This window comes from Hyperolius riggenbachi, chromosome 5 (genome assembly GCF_040937935.1).
Source record: "Hyperolius riggenbachi isolate aHypRig1 chromosome 5, aHypRig1.pri, whole genome shotgun sequence".
In the NCBI taxonomy this organism is placed as follows: domain Eukaryota; kingdom Metazoa; phylum Chordata; class Amphibia; order Anura; family Hyperoliidae; genus Hyperolius; species Hyperolius riggenbachi.
Window position 1 is genome coordinate 155488163 of NC_090650.1, and position 15388 is coordinate 155503550.

Sequence of the window (15388 nt, forward strand, 5' to 3'; positions counted from 1 at the left end):
AATTTTGTTCAGTAGTGTTACTGTATATACTTGTTCTTCTTCTTCTTTATCTTTCTTCTTCTTCTTCTCGATCTTCTTCTTCTATATCTTCTTCTTCTTCTTCTATATCTTCTTCTTCTTCTTCTATATTGTCTTCTTCTTCATCTTCTTCTTCTTCTTCTTCTTCTTCTTCTTCTTCTTCTTCTTCTTCTTCTTCTTCATCTTCATCTTCTTCTTCTTCTTCTTCTTCTTCTTCTTCTTCTTCTTCTTCATCTTCTTCATCATCTTCTTCTTCTTCATCTTCTTCTTCTTCTTCTTCTTCTTCTTCTTCTTCTTCTTCTTCTTCTTCTTCTTCTTCTTCTTCTTCTTCTTCTTCTTCTTCTTCTTCTTCTTCTTCTTCTTCTTCTTCTTCTTCTTCTTCTTCTTCATCATCATCATCTTCTTCTTCTTCTTCTTCTTCTTCTTCTTCTTCATCTTCTTCATCTTCTTCATCATCTTCTTCATCTTCTTCTTCTTCTTCATCTTCTTCTTCTTCATCTTCTTCATCTTCTTCTTCATCTTCTTCTTCTTCTTCATCTTCATCTTCTCCTTCCTTTTCAATATCGTCTTCTTCTTCTTCACGTATTTCTCTTTTCAATTTTTTTTTAAAGAAATGCAGCTATTTTTGAGCGTAACAAATAGCTGGTGGGCGCACGCATGTTGGAAGCGCCATTGTATGTGCTCCCTGGCAGTGGAAACACAAAGACAGCAGGAGGTAAATTCAGCAGCAGGAGGAGGAGGATGAGTGTGTGGCAGCAGGCAGTCAATGAGGCAGGCAGCTCGCCGTGACATAATAGCCCTGGTACCTAGCGGTGATACCAGGGCTGTAAATAAACACAACAGGAGGTCCCAGACAGCGGTCGTGCAGCCCACATTGTGTCCAATACACAACTGGGACAACACAGTTTTCAACCCGGGCACCTCAGAAAAATTAAACCTTTTTTTTTTTTTTAATGGTTTGTTTGGTTTTGGTTTTGCAACCAATATAGCTATTGTTTGACGTAATAGCTGGTGGCAGAGTGGCAGCAGAAGGTAATTCTGTGTACCCTGGCAGTGGGAAACACAGACAGACAGCAGCAGCAGGAGGAGGAATGGAGGAGTAGGCGAGCAGCTATTGTTTGACGTAATAGCTGGTGGCAGAGTGGCAGCAGAAGGTAAATCATCTGTGTACCCTGGCAGTGGGAAACACAGACAGACAGCAGCAGCAGGAGGAGGAATGGAGGAGTAGGCGAGCAGCTATTGTTTGACGTAATAGCTGGTGGCAGAGTGGCAGCAGAAGGTAAATCATCTGTGTACCCTGGCAGTGGGAAACACAGACAGACAGCAGCAGCAGCAGCAGGAGGAGGTATGGAGGAGCAGTGTGAGTGTGGCAGCAGGTAGGCAGCGTGACATAATAGCCCTGGTACCTAGCGGTGATACCAGGGCTGTAAATAAACACAACAGGAGGTCCCAGACAGCGGTCGTGCAGCCCACATTGTGTCCAATACACAACTGGGACAACACAGTTTTCAACCCGGGCACCTCAGAAAAATTAAACCTTTTTTTTTTTTTTATGGTTTTTTGGTTTTTGGTTTTGCAACCAATATAGCTATTGTTTGACGTAATAGCTGGTGGCAGAGTGGCAGCAGAAGAAGGTAATTCTGTGTACCCTGGCAGTGGGAAGCACAGACAGACAGCAGAAGGGCAGTACACAGCAGCCCACTGTAGGTGTAAAATGTGTGGCTGCAGGCGACGTAATAGTCAAAGTGAACCAGGCTGGCTTAGTGAGCAGGAGCCAGGAGGTGGTAAAGGGTGGTAAGGCACATTAACGATGGTTCCGGCAGCCAGTTCATGTCCCCCTCTCGCCGACAACAGGGGCCAGGAACTCGCCTTCCACCCACGCCTGGTTCATCTTGAGAAACGTCAGTCTGTCCACAGACTTGTGAGACAGACGTGAGCGTTTCTCGGTGACCACGCCACCAGCTGCACTGAAGCAGCGCTCGGACAGCATGCTGGAAGGGGGGCAGGACAGCACTTCCAGGGCGTACTGCGCCAGCTCGCTCCAGATCTCCATGCGCTTGACCCAATACTCCATGGGATCAACAGGGGCATCGCTGTCAAGCCCGCTGTACGACCCCATGTAGTCAGCCACCATGCGGGTCAGGCGCTGGCTGTGACCGGAGGAGGATGCTGCTGCATGCATCTCCTCTCTAGTCACTGCTGCCGGAGCCTCTACAGTCCTGTAGAGCTCGTGGCTGAGAGACAGCAGGTCTGTGGGGCGCTTGCTGCTGCTGGATGCAGGCACCTGCTGCTGCCTCTGTGCTGGCTGCTGGACAGTGGGGGTGGAAGGCTGGGGGAAGGCTTCCTCCAAGCGCTCAACAAGGGCCTGCTGCAAGCTCCTTATTTGTTGCGCTGGGTCTCCTCCTGCAGGCGGCAGGAACTGGCTCAACTTCCCCTTGAGGCGTGGGTCCAACATCATGCTGATCCAGATGTCCTCCCTCTGCTTCATCTGGATCACCCTGGGGTCCCTGCGCAGGCACGTCAGCATGTGCGCTGCCATTGGGAAGAGGCGGGCCACGTCTGCTGGCACATCGACGTCAGTGCTGTCCTCATCCTCCTCCTCTGCCGCCTCATCCTCTCTCCACCCCCGCACCAACTCAGCTGCGCTGTGCTGATCCCCCTCATCAGCAGCCAGGTCAGGGACCTCCACCAAGTCCTCCTCCTCCTCCCCCTCAGAGGTGGACTGCGCAGCTGGTTGCCGCTCCTGCTGGTCCAAGGCTGCCGCTCCCTGTTCCAGCAAAGCATCGAGGGCCCTGTTCAGCAGAGAAACCAGGGGCACCCACTCGCAGACCATAGCATGGTCCCTGCTCACCATGTTTGTGGCCTGCAGGAAGGGAGCCAGCACTAAGCACACCTGCTGCATGTGCCTCCAGTCATCATCGGGGACGATGGACGGGAAGTTGCTGGTCTTGTCCCTTCTCTGAGCTGCGGAAACAGTGGCCAGGGCAAGGTACTGTTTGACAGCGCGCCTCTGTTCAACCAGACGCTCCAACATCGCCAGGGTGGAGTTCCAGCGAGTCGGAACGTCAAGGATCAGCCGATGGCGTGGCAGATCCAGCTCCTTTTGCACGTCTTCCAGGCTCGCACAGGCTGCAGCCGAGCGCCGGAAGTGACGCACAACATTCCTTGCCGTTTCCAGCAGTTCGCCCATCCCCTGGTAGGTGCGCAGGAACTTCTGCACCACCAGGTTCAGCACGTGGGCAAGACAGGGGATGTGGGTCAGGTTTCCCCTGTCTATTGCGGCAACCAGATTGGCCCCATTGTCGGCCACCACCTCTCCGACTCTGAGGCCTCTGGGGGTCAGCCAAATCCTCTCCTGCTCCTGGAGTTTGGCCAACACATGGGTTGCCGTCAGCTTGGTCTTCCCAAGGCTGACCAAGTGCAGCAGCGCTTGGCAGTGGCGGGCCTTCACGCTGCTGCTGAGGCGGGGGGTTTGGCCAGGTGTGCCGGAGGATGGCAGAGGATCGGAGGAACCTGCTGCAGTTCCCCCAACCCTGCGGGGTGGCACCACCCATTGTGTTGCTGCTGCTGCTGTGCCCGCTGCTGCTCTCCCATCCTCACCCCCTTCCACCAAGCTGACCCAGTGGACAGTGAAGGACAGGTAGCGGCCTGTCCCGAAGCGGCTGCTCCAGGAGTCCATGGTGACGTGGACCCTTTCACCAACCGCGTGCTCCAGCCCTCGCTCCACATTGGCCATCACAAAGCGGTGCAGTGCAGGAATGGCCTTGCGGGCAAAGAAGTGTCTGCTGGGGAGCTGCCAGTCTGGGGCTGCGCAAGCAAGCAGCGCACGAATGTCGCTCCCCTCCTGCACGAGCGTGTACGGCAGGAGTTGGGAGCACATGGCCCGTGCCAGCAAGCCGTTCAGCTGCCGCACGCGACGGCTGCTGGGAGGCAGAGCCCTAACCACCCCCTGGAAGGACTCGCTCAAAAGGCTCTGGCGTGGCCTTTTGCTGACACGGGAATCAGCAGACACAGCAGAGGAGGCCACTGAGGACTGGCTGCCAGAACAGGCCTCAGTGTCGGCGGCAGGAGTTGCAGAGGGGGGAGGAGCAGTGCGTTTCCGCACTCCTGCTGGTGCTGCTGGAGGAGCAGGAGGGCGGGTGGCTGCTGTTGCTGCTGCTGCTGCTGAAGGCTGTGCAGTGATGGGTGTGGTGCCACTGCCAGCAGCAGATGCCTTCAGCCTCTGGAACTCCTCATGCTGGTGGAAATGTTTAGCCGCAAGGTGGTTGATGAGCGAGCTGGTGCTGAACTTTAAGGGGTCTGCACCTCTGCTCAACTTCCGCTGACAGTGGTTGCAAGTGGCGTACTTGCTGTACACAGTGGGCATGGTGAAAAACCGCCAGATTGGTGACAGAAACTTCCCCCTACGGCATGGAAGCGCTGCTGCCTGTCTCCCTGTGGTGGTTGGGGGGGGGGCTTGGGTGCGGCTGGGGGTGGTACTGGCTGATGCTGCTGCTGCTGCTGCTGAGCCTGAGACACCAGCAGGCTGTGGGACGCTGCCAATGCTTGCAATGATGCGCCTCCTTGCAAGGCCCACAAGCGCATCCTCCTCCTCCTCCTCAGAGCTGCTGAGGACGACATCCCCTGGAAGTGGTGGCACCCAGTCTCTGTCTGTCACCGGGTCATCATCATCCTCCCCCTCCTGAAACATGTCCTGCTGGGATGAGGACCCCCCAAACTCCTCTCCTGATGCATGGATGGGCTGCTTGACTGTCGCCACAGTCTTGCTGTCCAATCCCTCATCCCCCAAAGTGCCCATCAGCATCTCCTCCTCAAGATCGCCAACAACAGCAGACAATTTACTCATGATGCCTGGGGTCAAAAGACTGCTGAATGACAGGTCGGCGAGTGACGGTGAACTGGCCTCCTCCCCAGACCCTGCTGGGCGGCTGCTGCGAACAGGGGTGGTGGTGGTGGTGAGGGTGGAGGCCTCGGATGCAGAGCTGATGGCGGGCTGCTCATCCTCCGTCATGAGTTGCACCACAGTGTCGGCATCCTTTTCCTCAATGGGACGTTTCCGACCCGGCTGGAGGAAAATGGGAGCAGGTGCTACACGCTGCTGCTGCTGTGTCTCTGCAGCGTGAGTTGCAGATGCTCCTGCTGGGCGGCGCCCAAGGCGTCCACGGCCAGTGGCTATGGGAGGAATGTTAGCCACTGACGCTGCTGCTGCTGCTGCGGAACTGTGCATGGTGGCGCGCCCGCGGCCGCGGCTTGCCACAATGCTGCTCCCTCTCCTCCTGATTCCCTTGCTGCCCTTCCCCTTGCCCAAACCGCGCTGGCTGCCACTTCCAGACATCTTAAATGTTTTGGGCGTATAGACAAAAGTTTTGTAAAAGGGCGGGTGAAAAGTGGGGTACTTTAATGGAGTGGGTTGGTTGGTGAGGTGACTGAGTGAGTGTCCCCTAGTACAGTAAGTAAGTAGTAACAGTCAGGAAGTACAACTAGCAGTTACAATAATCAGTAGTAATCACAAGTAAATTTAGTGTGTGTACACTCAGACAGTGAGTGCACGCACGCAGGAGCTAGTAGCCTATGAACACAGTGACTGAGTGTCCTAGACTCCTAGTACAGTAAGAGTAAGTAGTAACAGTAAGTAGAACTAACTAATTACAATAATCAATCAGCGATCAGAAGGAAATGGAGTGTGGGTGTGTGTACACTCAGACAGTGAGTGCACGCACGCAGGAGCTAGTAGCCTATGGACAGTGACTGAGTGTCCTAGACTCCTAGTACAGTACGAGTAAGTAGTAACAGTAAGTAGAACTAACTAATTACGATAATCAATCAGCGATCAGAAGGAAATAGAGTGTGTGTTGTGTGTGTACACTCAGACAGTGAGTGCAGTGCGCACACGCAGGAGCTAGTAGCCTATATGAACAGTGACAGTGAGTGTCCCTACGGGTACAGTAAGAGTAAGTAGTAAGTAAGTACAACTAACTAACAATAATCTATCAGTAATCAGAAGGAAATAGAGTGTGTGTACACACAGACAGTGAGTGAGTGCACACACGCAGGAGCTAGCTAGTAGCCTATAAACAGTGACAGTGAGTGTCCTACTCCTAGTACAGTATAACTACAATACTATTAGTAAAGGACAGCAGAAATACTGGTATAGATGAGAGAAATAAACAGAGGACAGCTGCCCACAGAGGCAAGGCCCCCCTGAGGCCTAAACCTGTAAGCTTGCAGCAGCTGCCTGTCTCTAATGTAACACACAAGCTACTAACTAAAATACAATGTCTATCTAACTAACAACAATATAGGTGTATATGGCAGGTGTAGGTGAGCAAAAACGCTAGGTAAATGATCACAATAGAGCACTTGCTAAGCCAAAGCACAAAGGAGCAACTCTCTCTCTGTACAAGTCTCAGGCAAGCATGGAGAAACGGAACATGGCGGCCGCTATTTATAGGGTAGGGGCTGGCCAGGGTCCCCCTCTGTGATTGGCTGCCGTCAGAGGGCCTGGGAGCCCTCTGATTGGCTCTAAGGACATCAATCTGGGCTATGACGCTATTCGAGCTCGGTACCGAGCTCGAATAGCGCCGAGTTGCTCGAATAGCTCGAATAGTGAATGGGCTATTCGAGTGTACTCGGATAGCCCATTCGAATAGCTCCAGCTATTCGGAGCTCGAATACCGAGCTCGAATAGCTGAAAAAGAGCTCGAATATTCGAGCTACTCGAATATTCGAGCTCTGCTGAGCACCACTGGTCCCTAGTGTAAAAGGGCCCTTAGAGATTTACAGAATAACTTGGTACCCTACTTACAGTGGAAATTATTACTAGCTTTCAAGACACAAGAGCCTTCATTGATTGTTCACCCTCCCCACCAAAGTAAACTGTATGACCGAGTTCATAGGTAAGTCACTTTAAATGAATCAGCTTGATTCATTATGCCCCTTGTTAAATGTGTGCCCTTTCAGACTGGCAGAACATAGTCAACATCTCTTTGTTGCATTGCTGATGAAATTGCAATGCTACTATTTTAGGACTAGATAAGGGTAATGCAGCAGTATATACCTCACACTTTAATAAATAATGTTTTTTACCTCGGGTCTGTACCAACTGGCCATCTTCTGTCAAGACATCATCATCCCCTGAATATGTCCGGATTGGAGACCTTGCGTAAGAATGCTTCTGAATTAGACTTTCCACACTTTCTCTGCATAATTAAAAAAAGATTATAGGAAAGAGTTATATCGTACTTTTTTTTCTTTCCTCCTCCCTCTCTTTGCCTTTGTGTCCTTAACAGCGATGCAAGTACATCTCTTAATAATGTATTAGTACATGTGTTATATACTCGAATACAAGTCGACCTCGTATATAAGTTGACTCCAATATTCAACCCTCTTAAGCTGGGAAAGTTGTACTGACTCAAGTAGAAGTCTACCCAGCAAAGTTAATGGCTGCACTTGGGGACCAGGAGGGGTTATTGACTGAACTGCCTACAGTATTGCAGCCATTAACTCCCCCTGTCCCTTAAGTGCATCCAATATCTCCTCCATACCCCCAAGTGCTGCAATTATTCACTTCCTTTTTTGCAGCCCAGTATTTCCCCCTTGCCCCTTTCTTTGTTAAATGGAAACTTCAGTGAAAATAAACTTATGCTATAATGATTTGTATGTGTAGTACAGCTAAGAAAATTAGCAGCAGATATATGAGTCTAATATTGTTTCCAGTACAGGAAGAGTTAAGAAACTCCAGTTGTTATCTATTCAAATGAGCTTCTGTGAGCTCTGCGACTTTCAAAGTCGCAGAGAGCTCTGTCTTTTGAAGCCTATTATCTCAAGTGTCTGTCACTGTATTTTGTTTTTTCTGCAGAGAAAGTTCAAAAGTTCAGTAGCCTGCACTGTGAAATCATTTAGAATGCAGAGTGTAGTGTGTAAACTGCAAATATTAGAGAATGGTGCAATGTTATAAAAAAATGTATGACTGAAAATAAAAGTATGAGACTATTTTCTTTGCGTCTAATGTACTATTAATTATATGTACTACACATACAAATCATTATATCATAAGTTTGTTTTCGCTTCAGTGTCACTTTAATTGTTGTGGCCAAGACTTTCATACCATTGTATTCTTGGCATTTCCTTTCCTTAAAGTGTCACTTACCATTGGGTAAATTGCTGCAAATGGGAATGTCACTATTAGTACACACATTACTCAGTGTGCTCAGTGATGCCAGTGACTCGTGTATAAGTCGATCCCTATACTTTTATGAAGTGAATCAGACCAACATTTCTAGACTTATACTCAAGTACATACTAATCGGATTTAAAATCGGATATTTGTGTATGCTCCGCGATCATGCGAAAACTCCTTGACCGATTTTAACAAAACTTGGTATATAGATTCTTTACTACCTGGGATGATATGTTCTGGGGGTTTCACGTCCCCCCTGCACACCTGGGTGGAACCACAAATAGCCAATCAGATTTCACCCTTTCATGTCAATGGAAAAAATGTAAAAGGCTGCCATTCTCAGTTATAAAGCCAGAGTCCCCAAACTTGACACAGTTGGTCACTTGGTGACCAAAGTGAAAAATTTGGGGAAAGTGGGCGGAGCATAAAACAGTCAATCAAATTTCAGCAATTCATTTTCAATCGGAAAATGTAAACTGCAGCAAACCTTACACTGTAAATGGCAAGGATTTCAAACTTGGCACACTTGGTCACCGGATGACTGGGATTAATATTGAGAAAAGTAGATGGAGACTTCAACAGCCAATCAAAATTAAACTATTGACTTTCAAGTGGAAAATTTAAACTGCTGCCATTCTTCATAGCAGAAGCCACAAATCTGCTACAGTTGGTCATTGGGTGACTGGGGTTCAAATTCACTAAATGGGGCGGAGCCACACAAAGCCAATTATATTTCTTTGCTGGATAAACTGTTTCCATGCACACATTTTTGATGCCAGGAACCTGAGAACTCACAAATTTGGTAATTGAGTGACTGTGTGTCAAGGTTACAAAAGGTGGGCAGAGCCAAAAACAAATTTCACTAGGAGAATGTAAACTGCAGCCATTCTTACACTGTTAATGACAGGGTTCTCAAACTTTGCACAGTTGGTCACTGGGTGACTGGGATTAATATTTAGAAAAGTGGGTGGAACTTACAAAAGCCACTCAAAAGTCACCAATTGATTTTCAAATTAATATTTAAATTGCTGCCATTCTTGCACTGTTAATGGTCACAAACATGGTTTAGTTGGTCATTAGGTGACTAGGGTTCAAATTCAGAAAAGGGGGTGGAGCCAAAAGCAGCCAATTAGATTTGTTTCATTTCAATGGGAAAATACAAATTATTGATACCAAGGACCCCAAAGCTCAAAAATTTCTCAATGAGTGATTGTGTGTCAAGGTTAGAAAAAGTAGGTCGAGCCAACAACAACCAAATACATACCCACGCTATGCCGGGTAATCAGCTAGTAAAAATATAAAAGAAATTTCACCAGAGTATAACTAATTTCTTTAATATATAACACCAACATCTTCTGCCATGCTAGTCTTATTACTAACTGTCCTTTAAGCCCCATCTACACAATTTTTTGTCCGTTTCAATTCGATTCAATTCGATTCATTGATTCAATTCGATTCAATCACACATGTCCGATCGGGATTCGATTCGATTCAATTTGCTATTGCAAAACAATGGCAAATTGAATCGAATCCCGATCGGACATGTCGGATTGAATCGAATCAAATCAATGAATCAAATCAAATCTATATAAAAAATATCAAAGCGATATAGCTAATAACTCGAGTCCAAGTCCATGTGGAGTGCGCTACCACAAGATTAGGCAAACCTATTGAGATCACTAAAAACGTTTAAGCGCACATCCTGATATTATAGACCGTTCATATGTACAGTGTCTTGATCCAGTATATCACCTCCATCATGGACACCCAACAGCTTTCAAACTCACCGGATTTATTGGCCACTGCTAGACTGGCCAATCATGCACAAATCCAGGAGCCTTGGTGCTTCAGGATCCTGGTGTCTTTAGTGATATCCCTTTAAGTCACCTTTACTTTCCACCTTTGCCTTGCATGTTACCTCAAAGAAATAGCTTACATAGCGTGACTCCGTAAAAATCCATAAAACTTTTATTTTAAAATAAACTCACATGGTCCAAACGTCTATTCACACAGAGTTTTACAGGCTCTCCCCCGTTGCCAGGCAGGGCACTGTTGATGGTCCTCCCCACATATTGTTTCCCACATCCACACCATAATAGATACACCACCCCTACCGTATAGCAAGTGATATTCTGCAGGATCTTAAACTTTGCCCCATTAACGTGGGATATAACTTCAACCATCTTGCTGCCCTTAGCCTCCTCACACGCCTTACACCCCCGGCATGGGAAATACCCCTTCTGCTGCCAAAGCTAATATTTGTTTTAAATTTGGGGCCCTTCTGTATATAAATTGGGGTCTATCCAGCAGGACCCTCTGCAGTGTTCGGTCTTCCTTCAATATGTGCCAGTGCCTCCTGACTATATTTTCCATCTCTCTATGCTGACTAGAGTATTGTGTAACAAACGGGACCTCATACTTTGTGCCCTCCCTCCCCTAATTAATCTACCCCTATCTTGCTTCCCCACTTCAATAACATCTTTGTAAAGACCCTCCTCCCTATACCCTTTCTCCATAAATCTTTCCACCAATGTGTGTGACTGCTTCATGTAATCCTCTATCTCCGTGCAATTCCTCCTAATACAAGTGAATTGACCTCTAGGGACCGCCCTCAACCATTGTGAATGGTGACAACTCCTCGTGGATAAATATCCATTCCTATCCATTCAATCCAGGGTGCAGGAGCACATTAGAAATATTAAAAAGGTATTTGGTGGCACAGTGTGTCTGAGCACTTCAGAACCCACCATCAATGCAATCCTGCGGGTCTATATTTCTGTGGAGTTGAAAAGATGGATTATGGATGGAGGGGGTGTCATAAGGTGAGACATATATCCAGGAAGGAAACTAGATGGATTTATAGAATGGGAGGTTTGCAACCGGGGGGGGGGGGGGGGGGGGCCTTAATATCGATTTGGACCTTAAAGAGACACTGAAGCGAAAAAAAAATATATGATATAATGAATTGGTTGTGTACTATGAATAATTACTAGAAGATTAGCAGCAAAGAAAATATTCTCATATTTTTATTTTCAGGTATATAGTGTGTTTTCTAACATTGCATCATTCTATAATATGTGCAGATTACACAACACTCAGCATTCAAAATGATTCTTTCAGAGCAGTCTGTGAACTAATGACCTCTCCTCTGGCAGAGAAAAAGTAAATAGTTCAGTAACACTTGAGATAATAAAAGTCAGATAACAGCCCTCTCCACGACTTTGAAATTCGTAGAGTTTAATGGCTTTTTTGTATAGAGATAACAACTGCAGTTTCTTATCTCTACCATCTCTACCTGTACTGGAAACAATTACACTGATGCATCTGATCTTAATGTTTTATTTCTTAGCTGTGCTACACATACAAATCATAATATCATCATTTTTTTTCGCTTCAGTGTCTCTTTAACTGTTTTATAGCAGATAATTAATAAATGTATATGTGTCCTTATGGGCAGTGACTTAATGCAATAGGCCTGTAATAACTAATAACACAATGCTAATTAGTGGAAATAGAAGATGGAATTGATGTAGTGCATATAAGTAAATTATAATGGGTCAAAATATGTGGCAAAAATATGTGAGGATAAACCTATGACCAAATGGATGCGCACTAGACAGGAGGTCTATATAGAACAATGAGCTATGGATAGAGTTATTTTAATTTAGGAATGTATGGATTTTAATTATGCATATATATATGTAAACGGGCTGTCCCTTTTTGTAATGCGGGCTGCTTATGGCAGCACAGATTGTTGCTCTGTGTGTAGTGCTGTAATATAGTAGCACAGGTTGTCAGAATCAGAATCAGAATCAGCTGCTATACGGTCAGTCCAGCTATACGAAGGAAGAGCCAATAGCAGCGTGAAGTGCACTCACGCCGTTGTCCAATAGGGGAGGTAGTCACGTGTAGAAGCAGACCAGCCAATAGTATGAGGCGGGGGAGGTGGCTAGTGCAGATGCCGAATGACGCGAATGATGCGGCCAATAGCCGCACGGTATGAGGTAGGGGAGGCGGCTAATGCAGATGCCTATGACGTGAATGACGCAGAAGAGGCGGCCAATCGCCGCACATTGATAGATACAAGTATCCTGGTATGATGTCCCACCCCTGTGCCCCTGATGAGTCACGAGGCAGTGACAAAATCGATAGGGCGTACGGTTGGACGTACCAGGAAGTGGACGGCGGGAGGCAGGGGTGTCCGTGAGCAGAACATCAACAGCACTCTGCCTGGCAATGGGGGAGAGCCCGTAAAACTCTATGTGTGAATAGACGCTTGGACCATGTGAGTTTATTTTAAAATAAAAGTTTTATGGATTTTTACGGAGTCACGCTATGTAAGCTATTTCTTTGAGGTAACATGCAAGACAAAGGTGGAAAGTAAAGGTGACTTAAAGGGATATCACTAAAGTGACACCAGGATCCTGAAGCACCAAGGCTCCTGGATTTGTGCATGATTGGCCAGTCTAGCAGTGGCCAATACATCCGATGAGTTTGAAAGCTGTTGAGTGTCCATGGTGGAGGTGATATACTGGATCAAGACACTGTACATATGAACTGTCTATAATATTAGGATGTGCGCTTAAACGTTTTTAGTGATCTCAATAGGTTTGCCTACCCTTGTGGTAGCGCACTCCGCATGGACTTGGACTCAAGTTATTAGCTATAGCGCTTTGACATTTTTTATATATATTTTTTATTGGCTTTTGATAAGCAGCATAGCTCAGGTGTGTGCATAAGAAAGAGGTGGAGAAGGAGTTTTAAATATGGATGTATTTGAATATCGCTCACATAGAACTGTGGATTTAGATGAAATATTTAAGGTAAAGGAAGTTACTGGTGAAGTAAAGGCCACCAACCTGGATGGTTCTTTTAAGAAATTTTTAGCATGCTTTGATCAAGGAACAGAATATGCGGTGGGACATAGCCATATTGAACAAATATATATCTAAGGGAATGACGCCCACAAGATATAGATGGGACGTCACACCAGATGATGGGGAAGATAATGAGGAAAACAACAGGGAGTGGGGGGAATATCTGGAATGATGTGGGGAAGGTATCCTAAAAATACTCAGCTAATAGCCTGTTTAGAGAGGTAAGGGATAGAAATAGAGGCCATTAAAACAGAAGTAGAAACCCATAAGGTGGAGGAATCATATAAAAAACTATCTCAAAGAACATGTGATTCCCTTATACACTATCAGAAGGGGATAATACAGGACAAGCAGAAATAATTTAACCAAGATTGGGAAATACATAAAAAAACAAACAGTGTATGAATGGCAAAAAGCATTAAAAACAAAGGAGAACTCTGGGGAAAAAATGTGCATGCGGAGGAACAGACTCACTACACCTGTAGCCCCTCGGGAGCTTGTGGAAAAACCTGCCAGCAGGGAACCTGTCCAGCAAATGTATGAGCAGAATAGGTATAATTTGAGGCCCATACCAAAAAGATACCCCACAGAAGAAGTATATACACCAAGAGATAGAAAAGGGGGAAATGGGGTAAGAACCCCGCAGCAACAACAGGGGGAAAATAGAGGCTCCAATGAGGGTGAAAAAACTCAATATAACATACCCACATACAACCGGTATGATCCTATAGAACAGGAGCAGAGATACCAGCCTTTTTTAGAGGGGGGCCACAGGCAATACAGGCCGGGGAGAACAGACGGAGGTGGGAATACCACGAGGGGTTCACATCCCCCAGAGACAACAGAAAAAGGGGACCAGAAGGGGGATACGAGCAGGACATAGGGTACAAGAGAAGAAGAAACAATTTGGGGATGGTAATTTCAACATAATTGGAATTGATTTGAACAAAGAAGAGTTGAGAATATTAGAAAAAGGATTAAAGCATGCTCCAAGCAAATCCATTAATACATTTCAAACCTACATTGATTTACAGAAATATAGCCGAACCCTAAATATAAAAAAGTATTTCTTGAATAAAGTAGGGACAATGAATAGGGCGAATCCGGTAAGCCAGTACCTACACACAGGAATGAGGAATAGGTCGATCTTTAATCCCCAGGATAATACCAGTGGTAATTGTGTGGAAGTATTTAAAGATTGGTGGAAAGGGATCTGGAGAAAATCAAACCGAAAAAGTTTGGTGGCATTGCCTCACTGGCGAAGAAGGGAATGTTGCAGGATAAGGGTTTGGTGATAAGACCGGCCGACAAGGGGAGGGTTAGGCCCCGTTCACACTTGCGGTTTTGTCAAAACCACACCGGATGTCCGGACCGCACCGGAGCCGGACCGGACCTGATCCGTACGGTTCCTATCCGGATCCGGTCCGGATCCGGTCCGTTTGCATCCGGTTTCCGTGCGGTGTGAACACGGTTGCGGTCCGGATCCGGTTTCTTAAGGAGATACCATCCTGTAAATACCTGGGGTCTGGGAGGTCAGCAGAAGGGTCTGGGGTCATTGTTGGAGACAGGTGGACGTGTGGAGACCATCCGTGGATACAGAGACTGCAGTTGGGACCATGGATCCAGGCATTTTTTACTCGTAAACCTGGGAATTCTCTCCTTCCTGTTGTTCGCCTCCTCGTTATCAGACATCAGACATGTTGCTGCCAAAACGAGCTCCAGCATGAAATCGCTGCTGCCCCACTCTTTGAACGCTTGGCCCATGTGGTCCCCATCCAAAATGCATAGGAAGTGGGGTAGAACGTCCGGTTTTTGTAGCCAGTTTGTTGTGCGCTCTCCGGCTCTCATTGCTTTGTATTGGCCGGATGGTGCAGTCCGGCTCCGCTCCGGATACGGCTGCCGGAGGAGCCGGACCAAAAAATAGCGCATGTTGGAACGGACGCCGGAGTCCGGATCCGGTCCGGCTCCGGTCCGGCAGAACGGACGCATGTGAACGGACGCATAGGCTTTCATTGCTATTGCCGTGCGTCCGTTCCGTCCGTTCTGCAAGCGGTCCGGCTCCGGCACGGCGATTCCGGACGGCCACCGCTAATGTGAACCGGGCCTTAGTGGTGCTCAATAAAGATCAATACACAATGGAAATGGATAGGCTAGTTGGTGATACTAGCACATACTACAAATTAAAAGGGGACCCAGCGAAGAGATTCAAAGAAGAGTCGAGGGGAATCCTGAGGGAGGGACTTAACAAGGGCATTGTGGATGACAAGGAATTTGAATTTTTAATACCCACAGCCCCGAGAATATCCATTATATA

The 15388-nt window shown here is 47.0% G+C and overlaps 1 protein-coding gene across 1 annotated transcript in view; it reads right to left on the reverse strand.

Annotated features, from left to right (window-relative positions):
* TBX20 (T-box transcription factor 20) overlaps positions 1–15388 on the reverse strand; it is a 118114-nt gene that overhangs the window by 6355 nt on the left and 96371 nt on the right. Inside the window, exon 7 of the mRNA XM_068236389.1 lies at positions 7105–7217. Within this exon, the coding sequence (XP_068092490.1) occupies positions 7105–7217 (113 nt within the window). The remainder of the gene's footprint in view (positions 1–7104; positions 7218–15388) is intronic.